Source organism: Vulpes vulpes, chromosome 7 (genome assembly GCF_048418805.1).
Source record: "Vulpes vulpes isolate BD-2025 chromosome 7, VulVul3, whole genome shotgun sequence".
In the NCBI taxonomy this organism is placed as follows: Eukaryota; Metazoa; Chordata; class Mammalia; order Carnivora; family Canidae; genus Vulpes; species Vulpes vulpes.
This window is the reverse complement of record NC_132786.1, coordinates 27,664,433-27,686,742: the sequence shown is the minus strand read 5'-3', so window position 1 is coordinate 27,686,742 and position 22,310 is coordinate 27,664,433. Positions and strand designations below refer to the sequence as shown.

General features: G+C 42.7%; 1 protein-coding gene across 39 annotated transcripts in view; it reads right to left on the bottom strand.

The window, feature by feature from the left end:
• Positions 1-316: 316 nt before the first annotated feature.
• Positions 317-22,310, bottom strand: part of SLC20A2 (solute carrier family 20 member 2) — a 101,432-nt gene continuing 79,438 nt past the window's right edge. For all 39 annotated transcript variants that reach the window (XM_072763399.1, XM_072763397.1, XM_072763423.1 and 36 more), the window contains 5 exons: positions 20,476-20,679; positions 18,811-19,402; positions 11,231-11,416; positions 10,216-10,300; positions 317-1,762 (listed from right to left, as the gene is read on the bottom strand). In XM_072763399.1, coding sequence (XP_072619500.1) covers positions 1,598-1,762; positions 10,216-10,300; positions 11,231-11,416; positions 18,811-19,402; positions 20,476-20,679 — 1,232 coding nt within the window. In that variant the 3' untranslated portion in view covers positions 317-1,597. The remainder of the gene's footprint in view (positions 1,763-10,215; positions 10,301-11,230; positions 11,417-18,810; positions 19,403-20,475; positions 20,680-22,310) is intronic.

The following is a 22,310-nucleotide window of genomic DNA, read 5'->3' as shown; positions in this document are numbered from 1 at the left end:
GGATACGTCCTTTAACAGAAATCCCATCCTGGGGCGAACCCTCTCCTGTCAGTTCTTTGCGGAAGAATCAGTGTGTGTGCTAACAGGGAATTTCAGGATGCTGGGCTGTGTCCCTCATGCCCTCCTTCTCTTGCTCACGTGTATCCTGTGAACAAACATGTAAAAGTGGTAAAATAAGAAAGTTATTTGAAAAATCGAATATAAAAATAAGAAAGTTATTTGAAAAATTGAAGTCAACAAATTATGTGGCTTTTATTTTTGTGGAACTTGAACAAACCACGATAAAGATATTTAGAAAAATACTTCAGAGGCAAACTTTTAAGGGGCATTTTTTATTATAAATTTAATATGGTTGATTAATGAAAAATCACAATGAAGTACCAAGAAAACGTTTGTCAATATAAAAATTTTAGCAGCATTTCCATAGTTTCAGGCTCTAACATTAGTCATACTTCCTCCCGCTATCAAAAAAGAATCCAATGGGACTACAGTAGAGCATCAAGATGTTCAGCTTAGTAAAGGCCTCAAGGAAATCCTCAAATCCAGTGTATTGTCTAATATTTCAACTCTCCCTGCTCCTGAATTCCTAGACTGTCCCATCACTCGCCTTAGTGTTTGAGACAAGAATTCTGTTCTTCAGGCTGCCGGGGGAGAACAGGGGTGAGAATTTAAACTGGACTTGATATGTGGTGCCTGATGACACGTCACGCACGTACATCCTCTGCACGGACGGCCACGGACGGCCACACAGGGCTCACCGGTGTCCGGCATGGCGCACGGGCCCCGGAGTGGGACACGCTGTGACCAGGTGCTGGTGCTCAGGGACCCGGCCGTGTCGCTGTGGCACAGATTAGCGGCAGGGTTAATGAGAAGGGGAGACAGACGATATGAAAATATAATACTGGCAAACTATTCCCCTGCTTCTTTGGTACTTTCCAAAAATTCTCTGATCAAAAAGTGTAAGGGAAGCACGCCATTAAAAAATTATAGCTTTAAGTATTTACAGAAGCAATTCTGATATATTACATAATCGATACACAGTTTATGAACAGATTCCTCAGTGAAAGCACTTGTGAACTCCTGCCACATATTATTCAAGAGCACACCTACGACGTACACCTTCCCTAATGGGCACCATCCATCCCAATTCTCACTTCTAGTATGTTCAATGGGAAAAGTATCACTTTCCAATCTATACTCTCCTTTTAAAAGGTTCTTACGATTTGCCACTGAAATCATTATGTACAAAGATTTGTTGAATATTGAATTCTAGGCAATACATCTCCACTCCCATTTTGAGTATGTTTGAAATAATGCTAGCTATGCTATGTATACATATATATTTAACATATAAGTAACTGCACCACGTTATGTCACCACAATACCAGTTTAATGCACATCATTATGTACAGTAGTTAAGTTAGCTCTGGAGGATGACTCTCTACAGTGCAGGTGAGCAGTGTGGCCTGGAACCATATGAAAGGGACACGGAGAGGCTGGCGGGGAGGCAGCCCGTGCACGGGCAGGATGTGTGTCAATGCCACCCACTCATCCCCTCACCAGACTACCCCTTGTGCACTGGGTGGAAGATGACAGATCACACGTATGGAAGGATCCCGTACATGAGGAGAGCCATGATAGCAGCACTGAACAACCCAGCCACGGGCACAGTCACAAACCAGGCCACGAAGATGTTCCGGAAGAGGCGCCAGTCCACAGCCTTCCGGGAGCGGATCCAGCCCACGGCCACCACTGAGCCCACCTGTGGGAGCACAGACATTGCAGTGTAAGAACAGATGCCGCAAGTTTAAAAGTGAGACACACGATCTATATTCAACCAATGTAAACTGGCTGATCTCAGAAGGAAACTGAGTTTAATAAAGTCACCAATTCTTTCCCCTCAATTTGTTAAAAAGTTTTAAAATAATTTCGATTTTATGTATAATTACCTTAGGATTATTCTCCTCAACATATAGTTCCCATATGAATTCCCACCTATATTCTGCTCTATTTAAGTGGAACATCAGCCAATTACACGATTCTCTTCTCTCCACGGCTTATAAACTAAAATTTTTAAAGCTTTTATTTATTTATTCATGAGAGACACAGAGAGAGAGAGGCAGAGACACAGGCAGAGGGAGAAGCAGGCTCCATGCAGGGAGCCCAATGTGGGACTCCATCCAGGGTCTCCAGGATCAGGCCCCGGGCTGAAGGCGGCGCTAAACCACTGAGCCACCCGGGCTGCCCTAAACTAAATGTTCTTGTTCTAAATATTCCACAGTGAGGATACCGCTTACCACAATGTATAAAACTGCTTTAATTACATGATGGAACGACAATAATGTACCCTTATAACATCATCGTAAATGTTGGAGCTGGAGAAGACCTTTGAGAATATCCAACCCACATCATTCATTCTTCAGAGGATAAAACAGATCCCGAGATGATTCAGGGGCATGAGCCGGTCCTATAAATCACAGCAGACCGAAAAGTAGAACTCAGGCCTCTTGATTTCTTTTTTTTTTTTTTTTAATTTTATTTACTTATTTGACAGCGAGAGAGCACAAGTGGGGGCAGGTGTGGCAGAGGGAAAGGGAGAAGCAGATTCTGCTGAGCAGGGAGCCCGATGTAGGGCTGGATCCCAGACCCAGGATCATGACCTGAGCTGAAAGCAGATGCTCAACTGACTGAGCCACCCAGATGCCCATGGGCTCTTGATTTTTTTTTTTTTAAGATTTTATTTATTTATTCATGAGAAACACAGAGAGAGGCGAAGACACAGGCAGAGGGAGAAGCAGACTCCATGCAGGGAGCCCGATGTGGGACTCGATCCCAGGACTCCAGGATCATGCCCTGGGCCAAAGGCAGACACTCAACTGCTAAGCCACCCAGGCATCCCTGGCCTTTTGATTTTAAACTTGTTTTGTCCTCTCTCTCAAACTGTCTGGCCATCTTTGTACTTTTGCTAGTGTCAAGTGTATTAAAAAAGTAAAAAGCAAAGTAAAATAAAATAAAATGGAGCACAAATATTGTGGGATCTGAAGTCATGTGTCACTAAATGACAGGTATGGATACTTGAAAATCACAATGTTAATACTGATTCAAATCTTTTCCTAAACATTCACCATTAATTTTACAGTTTGTTGAAGTTTAAAAAGTAAAAAAGACTCAACTTTATCCTAAAAATGAAAATTGTAAGAAAGTATAATGCCTGTAACATCTCATGCCTCACTTAGGCTCTGGTGGGGCTCAGAGTTCAACAGAATGCCTTATCTGTGGGCTGCATTTTTAATATCCAGATCCCCAGACCAAAGAACAGGCTTTGTTTCTATGGATCTTCAAATACTCCAGAGTCCTCAGTGGCCAATGAGGTTCAAAGAGCAACCGGGTCTAACCACCAGAAAAAACAAAATCCAACACTTTAGATTGTTTATGGATGCAAACTACAACACCAAAACCAGCAGTATATTGAAAGGCAGTTAATCTGACATGTGCCAACCCAAGCCATGATAAGCCAACAACACATCCAGGACAGTAACTAACATGCAGGAGGGGCCTTCAAAGTGATTACTGTATTAAGAGTCTTTGGCGCTAACCAGTACCCTGTCTGAACCTGATAATCTGGCTTAGCAGTTCCTACAGCATGAGAGACAACCGAGGTTTTTCTGCTGCCTAAGGGATCAGCTGGTTCCTGCTGGTCCCCTAACACGGTCAAGTCCACAGGCACCAGCTGCTGTTATGCAGCATTGTCTCCCGGGAGCAGGTTTTAGTGCCCCTCTGGTTGTTCTGGACTCCCTTAGGGAGGACACGCTCAAGTTTCCATGTTATCTCTTCCCTCTTCCTTTCTTACAATGCTTTTTAAAAAAGCATAAAGTTAGAATAATAATATAGCAAGTTTATGTACTAGGAGGAATGGACAATTATCCAGATCCCCAGACACTTATTGTCTTATTTACATATTCCTTTCTTGTATTTCTTTATCAATATACTTTTATTTGTAAATAATAGAGCACATTATTTCTTTTATTAAAAAAATTAACATTAGGGCAGCCTGGGTGGCTCAGCGGTTTAGTACCGCCTTCAGCCCAGGGTGTGATCCTGGAGTCCCGGGATCGAGTCCCGCGTCGGGCTCCCGGCATAGAGCCTGCTTCTCCCTCTGCCTGTGTCCCTGCCTCTCTCTCTCTCTCTGTCTCTCATGAATGAATAAATAAAATATAAAAAAAATTAACATTATATTACAGGCACCCTCCCATAGTGTTCACAGTCTTTATGATTATCACAAAAAGCAGCATGCCCTTTAGATGGATATACCTTAATTCAACCACTTCTCATTTGCTTCCAATTTTTCTCTATTGAAAATGGTTCCATGATCAATGTATTCATTCATATAGCTTATATTTGGGCTTAAAAAATAATATTCCCTGAAATGGATTACTAAAGGGGGCATTTATTTAGTTTTTATTATTTTAATTCCAACATAGTTAGCATACACGGGTATATTAATTTTAGGTGTACAATAGAGTGATTCAACAACTTAAAGGGTGCATTTGGAAATTACTTTTGAAATAATTTGAAACTTGGAGGAAAGTTGTAACAACTCCATATACCCTTTACCCAAATTCAGTTTTTAACCTTCTGTCACAATCTATGAAGAAACATTTTCATACTATTAAAATACCCTGTTCCTCCTCAACCTCCCTCCCCACCTCTGCCAAAGACTCAGCAATTCCTGTCTTTACTACGATGGTTGCAAAATGGTAATTTGCCAATTCCCTGCCATGTATCAGATGGAGTGCCGCTTAGAGGAACAACAGGATCTTATTACATATTGCCAAACAGTTTTAGAAACAGTTGTAAATGTACAAGGTCATTCATAATTTGTGAATTTCAGCACACTGTAATAATCCTGCAAATTGTTCTGTTTTGCTAACCAATCAACAAAAACGTGTTACTGTTACTTTAATGTGCATCTCTAATTACTCCTAGGCTGAACTTTTATTTTTCCAATTGTACACCAATTGTACACTTTACTGTATATAAAATTATCTCTCCATGTATTTTGACCAACTGGAATCTAAATGTGTCCCCTTAATTATGTGGGGTCTTTATTGAATGGTAATATTAATTCTTATTTAATGCAAATATTTTCTTAATTCACTATTTTGCTTTGTTTCAAAGTTTCTAATTCCATACGACAAAGTATGCTGCACTTTTGTCTTGTGATCTATCCTTGAATATTTGATAAATATTTAATTCCATTTTACTGTAAATTTTCTAAAATAAGACTGTTTTATTCTAAATTTTAAAATGTTTTCAAAATGCTATCTACGCCATCAGATATATATTTTGAGAGTTGTGTTTCCAACTTTGTTTTTCTAGACTGACAGCCAGCTACCCAACATCATTTACCCAACATCATCAAACTATATGCTTCTATATAGTAGGTTCTATCTCTGGACTATCTACTGTTTTTATAGAAATATCAAATATTTTCATTGTGATAAAATACATATAAAATAACATTTATCATTTTAGCCATCTTTAAGTGTACAACTGAGTGGCATATTTTCACATTGTTTTGCAACCATCAGCACCGTCCATCTTCAGAACTTTGTCATCTTCCCCAACTCAAACTGTTCTCATCCACACTGTTATCCTGCCTCCATGTACTTTCAACTTTCTCTCTGGTTAGGTTAGTCCTTCCTCACTATGTTTTTAGGTCACTTTATGTTCTTGCTAATTTAACCTACCAAATTCACTTTGGTCTCCTTTTGTAAAATTAGAAGAAAAATTTGGTTGGGGTTGTGTTTGCGGGGAACATATATTTTTATTTTTTATTTAAAAAAATTTTTAAGTAATCTGTACAGCCAACGTGGGGCTTGAATTCATGATCCTGAAATCAAGAGCCACATGCTCTTCGGACTGAGCTAGCAGGTGCCCTGCAGGGAACTCCTATCTTTATAAAATTTAGTTTTCCCATCCAATAAACTTAGTTTTCCCATTTAGCTTGCTTGTCTCATCTGCAAGTCTTCTTTCCAAAGTTTTGTGTCTTTTTTTCATATATCCACTCACATTTATTAGGATTATTCAAAAATATCTTTTTGCTGCAATTCTGGAGGTGTTCTTGTTCTTATTACATTTTTGTGCTAGCTATTGCTGACAGACAAGCTCTATAGTTCTGTATTTTTATGGTGGGTTTGGTCATCTTTACAGATTTCTAGCAGTGTTTTAGAAATACATGCTGAATTTCATCAAATGTGTTTCCAGCTTAAGGCCATCACTGGCACCAGGAGCAACAGAATTATTGAGGAGCAGGGAAACCAAAGAGTAAGAATTAGAAAATTAAATTAGAAATTATAATATTAAGTTAAAATCAGTAGTGTTTCCTAAAAGCAATTCCTGTCCAAAGGCTGGCTAAGTAATCATTTATGTCATCAATATAAATGAACAATGTGGGTAATTCACAGAAAAGAATAATCCCAAACCATCCCTCCCATGGAATTAAGCCATTTTTGGATAACACCACCACTCTGAATCACTGTTAAAAAGCTCACAAATGCGGGGGATTCCTGGGTGGCTCAGCAGTTTGGTGCCTGCCTTTGGCCCAGGGTGTGATCCTGGAGTCCTGGGATCGGGTCCCACATTGGGCTCCCTGCATGGAGCCTGCTTCTCCCTCTGCCTGTGTCTCTGCCTCTCTCTCTCTCTCTCTCTCTCTCTGTCTCCTTTGAATAAATAAATAAAATCTTTAAAAAAAAAAAAAAAGCTCACAAATGGAGCACTTGGGTGGCTGAGTCGGTTAAGTGCTTACCTTCAACTCAGGTCCTGGGATTGAGCCCCATGTCCCATTCCCTGTTCAGTGGGCAGTCTGCTTCTTCCTCTGCCCCTTCACCCACTTGTACATCCCCCCTCCCCTGCCCCGCCGGCCAAATAAATAAATAAATAAAATCTTTAAAGAGAAAAAAAAGCTCACAAATGTGTTCAACAGTGGCTACTGTCTGCTGTAGCCAGGGCTGAAGACCAAAGCTGATCAAGGCTCACCAAAGGGAAGAGCAATGAACACGTACAGAAACATACATCTATGGATACTTTTATTTTCAAGAGTTGTTTCTATTTTTTTTTAACTAAGGCTTTTAACTTTAACCTGGGGTACTGTCCCAGGAAAATATCTAGTGAACTGAACTCTCTGATGTAAAATACAGAAAGGTATGACACCGAGAGATTTATAGAGAGCAAAACTTGTCTTACCTGTGCCTTCTGAAATATATTATACTATTACATTTTTCTGGATAATAAGACTTTTCTAATTATCCTTTTCCAAATGAAACATTCGACTAACATCTGTATCACTTTGTGGAGGTTTATAAATGTTTTAAAAGGGGGAAAATAAAATTTAAACTATGCTCTTAGCTATGTAGTACACTTAGGAAAAAACATGAATGAATTAAAATGCACTCAGATACATTCAAAAGCTTATTTTCAGCAATGGTTTCCATCTTTTTTCCTGTCAAGTTCTTAATGTTTGCCTCCCTTCTGCAGAAGGTGGCTCTAGGCAAAAAACCTAACACGCAGCTAGGAGAGGAAGCAGGAAGCTGGAAAAATCCAACACGTGGTGTGATTATTCCTGAAAACACAACGGCTTTCAGTCGAGACTTTACGTGGAGGTCAGCGCCCTCTGGATGTTTCCAGAATCACGGTGTTGCACACACAAGCCTTGTTCCTAGCGCCACGTCGTATTGCTCATATTCCCCCCTGCACCTGCTGCGTGGGGCTCAGGGAGGGCTGAGCTGGTGCTGCAGGAGGTCGGGTGCTCTGTGGGAGGCCTGGTGATGGGGGTGGGGGTGATCCCAGGGGTGGGGAGCCAAGTGATCCCGGGAGGCCAGACACTCTGGGGGAGGCCGGGTGATCCTGGAAGGCCGGGTGTTCTGTGGGGGGGCCAGGTGCTCCCAGGAGGCCGGGTACTCCCCTTGAGGGCAGCCCCAAGCCCTTCTCAGCGTCTCACCACCTGGGCTTCAGGCTCCCATCTGTGGTGAGGTTTGGAGAGCTAAGATCCTGACTTTAGTCAAGCTACTGTGGCGCCTAGCTCTGCGCTTTGTCCGTCAGTCCATGACAGGTGACAGTGGTGAGACTGGTCAGGATCCAAGTTGAGGTCTGGCTCCTGTCTACTTGACAGCTGACATCAACTGTGGTCTCGTGTCAAGGAGACTTCATTTTAAGTGCCAACCAGCTATCCTAACTCAACTTACCATCAGCTCTTAGGAAACAAAACCCATCATGTGATTTATGTAGATATTTTAGGATAATGATGACATATGCATTTATTCATTAAGGTCCTGGACAAACTGAATATAAATCCCTTAGGAGCATCTCCTCATTATAGTATAAATATAAATATTGGGGGAATGACAAAGATAAAAACAGAGAGTATAGGTTTTTATGGGCTCATTATACTTTTCATCTATTTCTATAAATTTATTATAAAGTTTAGTGTTTTTTTTTTAAGTTTAGTGTTTTAGCAAGAGAAGTATTGTCAATTATAACACTTTATACATTCATATAGGTTAGACTGCTGATAGGTAACGGTCCAGGGAAACCAAACTTGGTTTTTCAAGAGATCTTTCAACTGGTGTGAAAGAGGTGGCCCTCACTAGGCTTGCTGACATGCAGGGTTAATGATTAAAAAGACAGTAGCATTGATTTAAAAGCAGCCCCAAAGACTCTTCACACCTGCAGAAAAGTTCAAAGCCTATTTCTTTGGGAGAAAAATATATTTTTAAGGGGCATTTCCTCTATGCTCCCATGCACCAGTGGATTGAAGTTGATGTCGAATAAGGCAGAAGATGATCACTTTTCATTCCACAGAGTTTTGTATTGTTTGAGATATTTCATCGAACATGTGCTTCTTACAACTAACTTTTCAATAACTGAAATCAGAACAGCCACAGTGGCGGGAGGGGAGGAGCACACCACACTTTTCCTGCCTTCCTTCTTTGTACTTGACAGGTGCGCAGGGCAGGCTGCTGGAGAGCACGGTGGGGGCCACCCTGCCAGGTCAGGACCGCAGTCTGGGCCCCTCCCTGCTTGTTCGATCTTGGGGACGTCACTTAACTTGTCTTCAGTTTCCTCATTGGTGAAACTGAGGTCATGTTAGCACTCACCTCAAAAGGTTCTTGGGAGGATTAAACGAGTTAATATTCACAGGGCACTTAAAACAGCACCCGCCCCACATGTCCTAGCTGTGCTTGGTCACCATTACCAAGATCACTGTGACAACTAGGAGGCACAGAGCATGAGGTCAAGGTCTGAATCCTGGCTCGAGCATACACTAAATGCATGATCTTGGGAGAGTGACCTAACTCGGGAGGCCTCAGTTTTCTCATCTGTAAATTGGTAATGACTACCAATCTCATAGGGTTGCTGTGGGATTAAATGATGTATTTATTGCACATGTAGGAAGCCCTAAACACAGTGCTTGGCATATCCCAAGCACTCAGTAAGTGCTGGTGATTTTCATAATGAAAATTTGTGGAAATTGAGGATTTTCTATACACTGTTAGCAAAAAAGGACAAAACAAGGAAACAAAAAGCCTTTTTTCAATGAGGCTGATTCTCCATGCAACAGGCTCCAGATTTGTCAGCTGGCCCGCTTAAAATATCCCCATAAACACCACCTGACATTTTAATATTTGAAGCACCAAGCCTTTCACATTTCATGGTATTTGTTTATAATAAACATTGTTTATTATAATAATATAATAAAATTGGTCGGCATTTTTAAACTGTGTGCGAATGCAGATGGCTGTCTCTGTCTAGGTCACTGCAGTATCTACCATAGTGCCTCACACAGAGCAGGTACGAATGACATGAACAAATGAACCTAGGAAAAATCTGGAAGTGCTTTTTGCTTTGTTGAAGTTAGTGAATATTTTTGTATGTAGGAGGCCCACTGGGTATGTATGACCATTCTCTCCAGATACTGGGCAGACCTGAGTTCTAGTCCTGGCTCCTTCCTGGGTGACCCCAGATAAATCCCAGAAATGGTACCAAGACCATTTCCTCTTCCTTAATATTTTGAGTTCCTTGCAGCTCCAACACTCCCCATTCTAAGGAATTCCATCCTGCATTTGCACAACCAACCCTACACCAGGCACCTCCAGCTCTTCTCAGATCTGCTGGGTGACTGTGTACCAGCCCCAGCAGCCCGACGGACACACCTACCTTGCAGTGTGTGGTGCTGACGGGAAGCCCAACGTTGGAGGCGATCACGACTGTGAAGGCAGAGGCCAGCTCGATGGTGAAGCCGCTGCGGGAGGGGCACAAGAGACACGTCACAGTCACAGGCACTCTCTGTATCAGCCCCACTGACATCCCAGGGCCAGAGTCTCACCAGAACATTCTTTGGGATGACTGTTGGCTGCTGACTGGGCCAGATGACATTAACAGAAAAGGAACTGCTGCATCAGGGCAACAATTCACACTAAAACTGTGCAGTATACTGTTTACAGCCCTAAAAAGCCACCTTTTTCTTATAGGTTTTCAAAAAACACACACTGTAGTAACTGGGTCAGAAATCCCTGCTGTGTACAAAATGCTAAATTAGTCATTTCTAAAGCGGTAGAGAAAAAAAAATGTCCTCCCATTTTTTCAATGTGTACTTACTGCAAAAAAGGGAATTTTGTTCTCAGCTCATTTTTCTTCAAATCAATCTTAAAAAGAGTCTTTCATTACAGTGGGTTTTAAAGGGGAAAAGACTTCTTAGGACAGGTAGTTCCAAGTTTCACTGTATTCTCCAAGTTGTCCTGTGTGTGTGTCCTTAACCCCTAGCGTATGAAGGTCACACACGGAGCGATTGTGTGTGGGGGTGCCCTCCGGGGCTCTGAGCTGCTTCGATCCTGCACGTGAAGCTGGCGTGGCAGGGAACTTTCAGCAAATGCAGACCCTGGGCACAAGGCAGTGTGCATCCCCATGGCCTCCCCCTCCCAAGGGGTGACACCGGAGGGGAGCCTGGCCTGGGCCAGGCCTGGGGCTTCTCTTCCCCTTCCCTCCTGCTCCCCAAAGGCTCTCCCTCCTGCTCTCCCCACCTCGCACTCTCTCCCTGACCTGCCCCCATGGATGGAGGGGGTGTGCGGTGCATCGGGGGCGACCACGGTGCTGAGCCCTTGCCTCACTGGGACCTCGGCCTGGGGCCTCAGACAGGACAGTGGCCCTGCCATCCTGCCAGCCCTCAGCTTACCTGGAAGGCGTGATGGGCGTGAGGTCCTTGCCCATGGTCTGGATCACTCTTCTGCCCCAGACCCACAGGCCTGTACAGATGCCAACTCCTCCATAAAACAGCAGCCAGACAGGGGTAACTGCCTCTTGCAGGACTGCGCCTTGCTCGTAAATCAGCCACAAAGCCACCAGGGGACCAATGGCATTACTGAGAGGGAAAAAGAGACGAGTGACACACATGTGGTGGCGCACAAGGCCCCGTGCATGACACACGGTGGCTGCCGGGCTGGAAGAAAGTCCATCTGACTGTGTCTGTGCACCGCCCAGGCAACCTAGTGCTGACTGAAATGGTTTATTAACTTTTTTATTATGGTGAAAAAAAACCCTGGACTTACTACTTTAACCATTTTTAAGTGCACAGTGGAGTCATGGTAAGCAGTGCACACCACTGTGCAGTGGATCTCTAGGACCCCCTCACCTTGCAAATCTAGAATCTGGCACCCACAGAACAGCTGGTTCCTTGGCCCCTTCCCCTGGTGGCTCACCACCACCTTTCTGTTTCTAGGGGCCAGACTACTCTTGGTACCCCACAGAAGTAGAAGGATTCAGTACGGGCCTTTTGGTGACAGGCTTATTTCACTCTGATGATGTCCTCAGAGCTCATCCATATGGTAGCACAAGTCCCCTTTCAAGGCCAAACACTCACTGGATGTACAGCGGCATCTTGTGCAGTGTTCACCTGCCACGCGTACTTGGCTCACTCCCGCCCCTTGGCTACTGTGAATGATGCCACATGGACCCGGAGGTGCAGATACCTCCTCAAGACCCTGCCTGCAGTTCTTCTGGGGACATACTCAGAAGTAAGCTTGCTGGATCTTTCAGTGGTTCTACTTTTCATATTTTGAGGAAGCTCCAGACTGTTTACCACAGCAGCTGCACCGATTTACACACCCACCAACAGTGCACGAGACCTCCAGTGTCTCCATATCCTCACCAACACTTGTCATTCTGTTTTGTTTTGTTTTTTTACAGTAGCCCCCTTCCTGGGTGTGTGACTTACTAATTTTTTAAAGTACTGAAATATCACAAGTGGATACAAAAACTCAGTTCTTTTTTCTCTTCCATTTTTCCTCTATTTCCATTGTCATTACCAGCATTGCTACTAATACTGGCTACCGGTCGGGCAGCTGTGTCAGCACCCATGTGATGGACTGCAAACACCGTCTCTAAACGTGACTTCTCACACCCACCCTGCAACTAGGTATTGTTGCTTCCATTTTACTGGAGCAAATGGATGCCAAAGTCTTGTCAGCAGCGAGGCAGGACTCAGGTGCTCATGTTCTTTCCCCTCAACCCACTGTCACTCAGGCCCTTAGCAGGCACACGTGGACTGATTTGGGGGATGCCACAGTTTTGTTTTGTTTTAAGTAGGCTCCATGCCCAGTGTGGAGCCCAACTAGGGGCTTCAGCTCATGTCCCTGAGATCAACACCTGAGCTGAGACCAAGAGTTGGATGCTTAGCTGACCAAGCCACTTGGGTACTGCATTCTTTGGTGAGGTGTCTGGTAAGGTGTTTGGCCCATTTTTTAATTGGGTTGTTTGTTTTCTTATTGTTGTGGGTTTTTTTAAAAATATTTTATTTATTTGACAGAGAACACAAGCAAGAGGAGCTGCAGAGGGAGAGGGAGAAGCAGACTCCTCCTGAGCAGGGAGCCGGACATGGGGCTCAATCCCAGGACCTGAGCTGCAGGCAACAATGAACAGACTGAGCCACCCAGGCGCCCTTATTGTGGAGTTTTAAGAGTTCATTGTATATTACTATTCTAGCAGATATGTCTTTTGTAAATGTTTTCTTTCAGGTTCTGCCTTGTCTTCTTATTCTCTTGACGCCGTCTTCCACAACACACAAGTTTCCAATTTTAATAAAGCCCAGTTTATCTAGTATTTCTTTTATTGACTGTGCCACTGGTGTTTTATCTAAAGAGTCATCTCCATACCCACAATCATCTATGTCTTCTCCTGTTTTATCTTACTAGGAGTTTTATAGTTTTTCACTTTACATTTAGGCTTGTGATCCATTTTGAGTTACTTTTTCTCAAGGCTGTAAGGTTTATGTCCAGATAGGGTTTTTTTTTTTGCACATGGATGTCTAGTTGTTCCAGCACCGTTTGTTGAAAAGACTCTCTTTGCTCCACTCTATCTCCTTTGCTCTTCCTTTATTAAAAATCAACTGACTATATTTATGGGGGCCTATTTCTGAGCTCTATTCTGTTTCACTGATTTAACTAACTATTCTTTTTACCAATACCATACAGTCGGGGATCCCTGGGTGGCTCAGTGGTTTAGTGCCTGCCTTTAGCCCAGGGCGCGATCCTGGAGTCCTGGGATCGAGTCCGGCGTCGGGCTCCCGGCACAGAGCCTGCTTCTCCCTCTGCCTGTGACTCTGCCTCTCTCTGTCTCTCTATCATGAATAAATAAATAAATCTTTAAAAAAAAATACCACACAGTCTTGATTACTGTAGCTATATTCTAATAAGTCTTGATGTTGGGTAGTATTGGTCCTTCACTCTGTCCCATTCCTTCAGTAAGGTGTTGGCTAATCAGAGTCTATTGCCTTTTTTTTTTTTCCAGGAGCAAGAGGGAGACCACTTTTATTGCCCGCCCTAGACTGGAGCCCAGTGTGGGTGGGACAGGAGGGATTATGACCTGCTGTGGACAGTAAAGGTGCCCTCAGCAGATGTGGGCCATGTCGCTAAGAAAGGGTGCAGAGCTGGTCCATCCAGAGCAGTGCCTCATGCTGCAGGGGCGTGCAGCTGTCTATCGCCTTTCCTTATAAACTTTACTGTTTGTTGATATCCACAAAATAACTTGCTGGGATGGTAATGAATTTATAGATCAAGATGGGGAGAACTGACACCTTGACAATGTTGAGTCTTTCTATCCTTAAATGTGGAAAATCTCCCCATTTCTTTGATTTTATTCATTAGGTTTGTAGTTTTCTGCATCTAGATCTTATACATATTTTGTTAGATTTATACCTAAGGATTTCATTATATAAACAGTATTCTTGATTTTGTTGTTGTTAAGGTTTTATTTACTTGAGAGAGACAGAGAGTGAGAAAGAGAGCATGAGAGAGGGGAGGGTCAGAGGGAGAAGCAGACTCCTCACTCATCTCATGGGGAGCCTGATGCCGGGCTCAATCCTGGGACCCTGGGATCATGACCTGAGCCAATGGCAGGCACTTACCTGACTGAGCCACCCAGGTGCACCCAGTACTCTGTTTTTAATTTCAAATGCCACCTGTTCATTACTGGTATGTTGGAAAGCAACTGACTTTTGTCTATTAACCTTGTGTCCTGCAACCTTGCTATAACTGCTTATACATTTCAGGAGTCTGTTGATTCTTTTCCATTTTTTTACATAATCATGTCATCAGTAAAGACCATTTTCTTTCTTCCCGGTCTGTAATCCTTGTATGTATACCTTTTCATCTCTTATTGCATCATCTAGAACTTAGAGTACATGTTGAAAAGGAGCGGTGAAAGGAGACATCCTTGCCTTGCTCCTGATCTTAGTGGGAAAGCTTTCAGTTTGTCATCATTAATTATAATGTGGGCTGTAGGTCTTCTGTGGATATTCTTTATCAAGTTGAGGAAGTTCCCCTTTATTCTTACTGAGAGTTTTTACCATGAATAAGTGGTGAATTTTGTGAAATGATTTTTCTGCATCTATTGATATGATCATGTGATTTTTCCTTTTTAGCCTATTGATGTGATGGATTACATTAACTGATTTCTGAATGGTGAACCAGACTTGCATACCTGGGATAAACATCATTTGGTCATGGCATGTAATTCTTTTTATACACTGCCGGATTCAGTTTGCTAATATTTTGTTGAGGATTTGTACATCCATGTTTGCGACAGACACTAGTCTGTATTTTCTCTTATGTCAATGTCTTTTCTGGCTTTGGTAATAAGGTAATACTGGCCTTACAGAATAAGTTAGGAAGTACTCCCTCTCCTTCTATATTCTGAAGTAGACTGTAGAGAATTGACATAATTTCTTCCTTAAATGTTTGGCAGAATTCACCAGTGAACCCATCTGGGCACGGAGCTTTTTTTTTCTTAATTTAATTTTTTAATTTTTTAATTTTTTATTTTTATATATTTATTTAATTTTTTATTTTTCATTTGGTGTGGAGATTTCTGTTTTGGAAAGTTATTATATGATTAAGTTCTTTAGTAGATACAGGCCTTTTCAGATAGTCTGTTTCTTCTTTTGTGAGTTCTGACAAATGGTGTCATTCAAGGAATTAGTCTTTTTCATCTAGACTATCAAATTTATGGACAAAGTGGTTCATTACTGAAGTCTGCTTTTTCATTTCTGATATTAGTAATTTATATCCTCTCTTTGTCTTAGCCTGGCTAGAGGGTTATCAACTTTATTAATCTATTCAAAGAATTAGCCTATGGTTTCACTTATTTTCTCTTTTGATTTCCTGATTTCAATCTCACTGATTTCTTTTCTAATTATTTCCTCTGCTTACTTTGGATTTAATTTTCTCCTCTTTTTCTAGGTTCCTTAGATAGGAATTTAGACTACTGATTTTATATATTTGTTCTTTTCTAATATATACATCCAATGCTATAAATTTCTAACCACTGTTTTTGCTGCATCCCACCAATTTTGATGTGTTTTCATTTTAATTTAGTTTAAAATATTTAAAAATTTATCCTCTGATCCATGTATTATTTAGAAGTGTGTTATCTCCTCTTCTTGTATTCTGGGATCTTCCAATTATCTTTCTGTTATGGATTTCTAGTTTAATTCCATTGTACTCTGAGAGCAGACACTGTATTAGCTCTGTTCTTTTAAATGGGTTCGGGTGTGTTTTATGGTCCAAAATATAGCCCATCTTGCTGAATGTTCCATATAAGCTCAAAAAGAATGTGAATTCTGCTTTGTTAGATGAAGTAGTAGTCCACAGATGTCAGTTATATCCAGTTGATTTGATGAGTTTATTGAATTCAACATATCCTTACTAATTTTCTGTGTCTGTTCTGTCTGAAATTAATATAGTAACTTCTGTTTTCCTTTGATTAGTGTTAGCATGGTACATTTTCCTCCTTCCATTTCCTTTTAAACTGAATGTCTGTCTGTCTGTCTCTCTCTCTCTCTATATATATATTTTAAAGATTTTATTCATTTACTCATGAGAGACACAGAGAGAGAGAAGCAGAGACACAGGTAGAGGGAGAAGCAGGCTCCATGCAAGGAGCCTGATGTGGGACTCAATCCCGGGACTCCAGGATCATGCCCTGGGCTGAAGGCAGGCGCTAAACTGCTGAGCCACCTGGGATCCCCAGAATGTGTCTTTATATTTAAAGTGGATTTCTTATGGCAACATATATTTGGGTCTTGTTTTTTGACACAGTCCAACAATTTCTGTCTTTTAATAGATGCATTTAGACCACTGACATTCAAAATGATTACTGATGTAGGAGGATCAATATCTACCAAATCTGTTACTCTTTTCTATTTGTTGGCCTTATTGTTTCCTATTTTTGTCTTCCAATTTTTTTTTTGCCCTTTAATTGAGCATTTTGTATGATTTCATTTTCTCTCCTCTTGAACAGTTCAAACTCATGTTGTTCAAAAATCAATTATATATACATACATACATATATAGTTATCTATGTAGGTACATATATACATATACAGTTGTGTGTATGTATGTATGTATGGATGTGTGTGTGTGTGTATAGTTTATTCAATTGTGGTCTGAGAGCAGGCATTGTATTATTTCTATTCCTTTTAATTTGTTGAGATATGTTTATATATTAAACTATATTTAGGTAACTGTATACATAATACATATTAGCATACATAACTGAATAATTGATACACTGTTAGAATCATTTTGAAATGTTATCTTTTAGACCAATTAGGAATAAGAAAAACACTTATTTTTACCTTTAACTTAATCCTTCTGTGATGTTCTTCCTATCTTTATGTAAATCTGAGTTTCTGAGCTATATTATTTTTCTTTTCTCTGAAGAATTTCTCTGAGCATTTCTTGCAAGGCAAGATATTTCTCTGGCAACAAACTCCCTTAGTTTTTGCTCACTTTAGAAGGTCTTTCTTTCCTTCACTTCTGAAGAACAATTTCACAGGGTATGTAATTCTAGGTTGGTGGATTTTTTTTCCCTCAATACTTTGAATATTTCCCCTTATTCTCAACTGCATGGTTTTGAGGAGAAGATGGATGTAATTCTTATCTTTGTTCCTCTGTAAGTTTTTTTTCTTCTGGCTTCTTACAGGAATTTATCTTTCATTTTCCTTCCTTTTTTTTTTTTCTTTTTTAAAGATTTTATTTATCCATTTATCCACATAGGCAGAAGGAGAAGCAGGCTCCCTGCAGGGAGCCCAATGTGGGACTTGATCGCAGGACTCCAGGATCACGCCCAGAGCCAAAGGCAGATGCTCAACCACTGAGACACCCAAGTGTTCCAATCTGATACTCTAGTTTGAAAATGATATGCTTAGGTATAGTTTCTTGGGGGCATTTATCCTTCTTGCTACTCTGAGCTTCCTGGACCTATGGGTTGGTGTCTACATTGCTTTAGGGAGAGGGAGAGGAAGAGGGAGGAGAGAGAGAAAGAGAGAGCAAGCACAAGCAGGGGGAGCAGCAGGCAGTGGGAGAGGGAGAAGCAGGCTCCCCACTGAGCAAGGAGCCTGATGAGGGACTCGATCCCAGGACCCTGGGGATCAAGATCCAAGACAAAGGCAGATGCTTTACTGATGGGGCCCCCCAGGCGCCCCCCAATGAAGAATTTTAGATCAGGAGGAGGAAGTACAGTGGGGCTAGGTGTGTGTGGGGGCAGTCGAAAAACAAAGGACAGAATACAATGCGTCAAATACAATAACATGGCAACGCCTATATAACAGTGAGTGGCACCTAAGATGTCAGTGCCTCTTGTCTGGTAGGACAACTTCTTTTAAGAAGAACAGAAATTGAACTGCACGTGGCTAGGCAGTGCATGGAAACCCACAGCTATTAAATGGAGACTCTTGTATCTGGGCAATAAGAAATACAACAACAGCACATTTTCCTGATTTGGACAGAAACATGAGGCCTGATGATAATCATAGTAACAGTAATAGTAATGAAGAAAATACGTGGATCCTGACCATGGGAGGAGCACTGTGGTAAGCACATTAAATAAAACATCTCACTTAATCCCCATAGAAACTCCCTGAGGCCAGTAGTAGTTTTACTCCCGTTTTACAGATTGGGATACCAAGGCTTTCAGAAAACAAGTGACCTGACTAGGGCTTCTCGGCCTGTACGAAGAGAACAGAGACTACATATTTCAGTCCCCTATGACCCGCTGCCTTTACTGTCCATGCTGTCTCCCTCCTGCCTCCGCCTGTGCACCTACTGTCCTCGGCCCACGCTCCCACAGATGCCCAAGCTGATCCGGCCCGGCACCCCCACCTACTCCCTACCTGCGCACTTCCGGGGCGGGGTCGGCACCCCGACACCCAGACACCCAGGACGGCACCTGGCACCGCTGCGGAGCCACAGGTGGACCTACCTTACATCATTGCCACCGTGCGCGAAGGACCCAAAGCAGGCGGTGAGGACCTGCAGGAAGTGGAACAGGAGGTGGACCTCGGCTGTGTCCTTCTCCTCCTTCTCGTCCTCCGCAGGGTCCTCTCGGGGCTGGTCGGGATCCGCCAGCTCGGACGCCAGCTTCATTTCCACGCCTCCCTCCTCCGCCTCGATCTCGGCCTCCGCCACGGCGTTGCAGTAGCTCGAGTAGCTGTCGTAGCGAAGCCTCTTCTTCGAGTAGGACACGGCGTCACCCACCAGCTTCTCGCTGTCCTCTGCAGCCGAGGACGACTCGGCGGCCTTGAAGGTGGCGTGCACGGGCAGCCCACAGATGGCGGCGGTGTAGCAGGTGTAGCTGTTGTTGCGGCGCAGCAGCCGGACGCTGCTCTCCTGGGTGGGCCTCTCCTCGGGGCCCCTGTCCGCGTGCATCCTGTGCAGCAAGTCCTTGTAGAGCCCCGAGTCCTTGTGGACCGTGTGGTACACGTGCCCGTCGCCCCTCGCGTGCCCGTCGAAGCCGAAGGTGCCGTTGGAGATGGGCGAGCGTGCGGAGCCGTGGGTCATGGACAGCGCCCGGCCTGGAAGGTTAACGAGAGGCTGCCTGTCTCGCCTTCCAAATATACCCCGCTTCCGGGAGGAGTCACTCCTCCCTCCTTGTGGTGTTGGTTATCTCTGGAGATGTGGGTTATGGGGCACTCTCAATTTTTTCACATGCTTTCTTTTCCAAATTAACTATAAAGGACATGTAATATGGTTGAAATAAAGGAAACTTGGAAACGTAGGAATAATATGGCTTTTGAAAATGATGTGATTTTTCTCCTAAAAAGTGTCTTCCAAAAATGACCACAGCCCTTTTTTCCTGGTTCTAGTGCCCAACAAAGGGAGAATCCTTAGAAGGAACTTATTTTGGGCAAACTTCATAAATGAGGGACAAAATCCAGTTCACTGTGAGACAGATACTCTAGGTGCTCCTTAAAGGCTAATTAAGTTAAGTGGGGCAAAAATTCATCTGCTTTCTTCGGGCCAAGTGTGAGACCACACCTACGGGAAGCGGAAGTAGGTGCCAGGTCCCCATCTTGCAGGGAAGTGGGCAGGCCCGGACAGGCCTGGCAGAGGCTGGCACTCGCCAATCGGTATCCACAAATGTTAGAAGATGAAAGACCCCCTTCTCCCCCCCACCTGCAGGACAATAGTAGATGTTTCCTGAGGTGTCTGTGATTCTACAGCAGGACGACCTCCTTGGTTCAATTTCAGTTTCTCCTTGTGTCTTCCAGGAGGGAGGCAAGCTTATTAGCAAGCTGGAAGGGCCAACCTCCAGCAGCTGGGTGCCTGCAACCCAGGAGATGCGTGGGGCAGTGTGCAGGGTGGTGCACAGGCCCCTGGTGCCACTGATGAGACTACACAGAGGTCTTGGAAGAAAAGCACAGGACCAGAGTAAGCCTGCTCTGTTGACTGCATGGTCTCCTGACACTTCTTTACGCCCTGGGTTCTCCCAAAACAAAACTGGGGAACGCTTTGGTGCATTACAACCTAGCTATCTGGAGGCAGGACCAGCTGGTGCCCACCCCCCTACCCCCCCCACCCCCGCCAGCAGCCCCTAGGACCTGCTCCCCGCCACCACGCAAACCCAGATCCTCTGCCAACATCTTACCGTAGGAGGCCCGGGGGTGGTTTCCCACTGTTGTGCCTTCCGAGGTCCCAGCTGGCTCCTCAGCCAGCCCCGTGAGAGGGACGGTGCTGTCGTCATTGGCCTTGGCACCTGGTAGCTCTTTAAATACTGGGGACTCCACTTCCTGAATTTTGCTGAGGCTTTCATCAGACACTCGTGATAAAGCAGCTTCTTTTTGTAATTTGCCTAAAGAAAATATAGTCATAACTGCAAGTTTTAAAATATAAAAATGAATATTTATCTTTAGTACTTACTTTGGAAATGAAAAAAATAGTTATAGCTAGATAGAAAAAATAAAGTGTAGAGTTTAATTATCTGGGAAATGCAAGCCAGAAAATTCAGCTACTGAGGACAAGAGTGGGGCTCAGGCCTCAGCTATCTCCTCCAAAACCAACAGAGAGAGCTAGATCCAGTCCCCATGGTCCCTTCCAGGGCTAACATTCTGTAATCCTACAACCATCTGGACTGGTCTTCTATTTTCTTAAACTAAAATCAAAATCACTGAAATATTTATCCTTTTTTATCTTCAGAGATATTAGTTATAATCTTTGGTTTTCTTCCATTCAATAAATCATTGATCTTTGACTTCTTCAGGTCACCAAATATTAGGAAACAAGTAAATCATTTTCCAAAAAGGAACAGAGAGATTCTACTCACTTTTGAAAATCCTTTACTTTCAAAGAGAAGAGATTTTTTTTTTAAAGCTGCTTTAAAGATCTACAGTATTCTTTTAAATCAGATCTGAGATATGGTACGGCTAATTTAATGATCTCGCTGCTTGTAAATTCTCCTGGGCAAATTTCTAAGCTCTCATGTATAGAACTAAAATGCACTATCTTCTCAGTTCTTCTGCTGGATACACTCACAGAATCTCTATCACACCTCTCTCTCTCTCTCTCTCTCTCTCTCTCAGAAATACAGACCTTCTAACACTACATTTCTGTTATGCACTACAGGAAAAAAAGGTACACACAGATCTCTGACCACAAGGTGCTTATAATCAAAATGAGAGAAGATAATATTTATAAAGATACAATAATAAATAAGCAAAAAATGTTAACACTTACAAGAGACAGGTTTCATTATTCTCTGCTTTTTATTAATGGGCACACTGAGGTACAGAGAGATGAAGTCATTTGCCCAGAGTCACCAAGGGGGTAAAATGCAGACAGGTTAGCTTTATGGTCTGTGTCCTTTTTTTTTTTTTTTTTTTAATGGTCTGTGTCCTTAATCACTAATGTGTACTTAAAATAACCAAACAAGAAATATATACTGAAATATCAAAATATGGCATTGATTGAAAAAACTAAAAACTAAAAAACTCTTTCGGAAGCCAGAATGGGGAGCAATATTAGTTCCCTGTTGTCACAGTATAGCCTGAAGCTGGAATGTAAAGATTTTTATCTTGTCTTTGATGAAAATGTTCTGCTATTAGGAAAAGCCTTTAAAAGTCAAAGCATTTAAGTATGTGGTTAAATCAGACAAGCAGTATGTTTTAAGGGGCTCGCCTTAGGCTGTTACTCTGTATGAATGGAGGAGGTGATATTTATTCTCAGCAGAGAGCAGGGGGCGGGGTTAACTTGAGGGAAGCCAGCAGCTAGTTTTCAATCCATTATTGATGTGGCTTTACTATCCAGTCTGAAGTAGTATGCATTAATGTGGATCTCTTTACTATTAACTTTTTTAAAAAAAGATTTTATTTATTTATTCATGAGAATACACAGAAAGGAGAGAGAGAGAGAGAGACACACACACACACACAGACACAGGCAGAGGGAGAAGCAGGCTCCGCGCAGGGAGCCTGACGCGGGACTCGA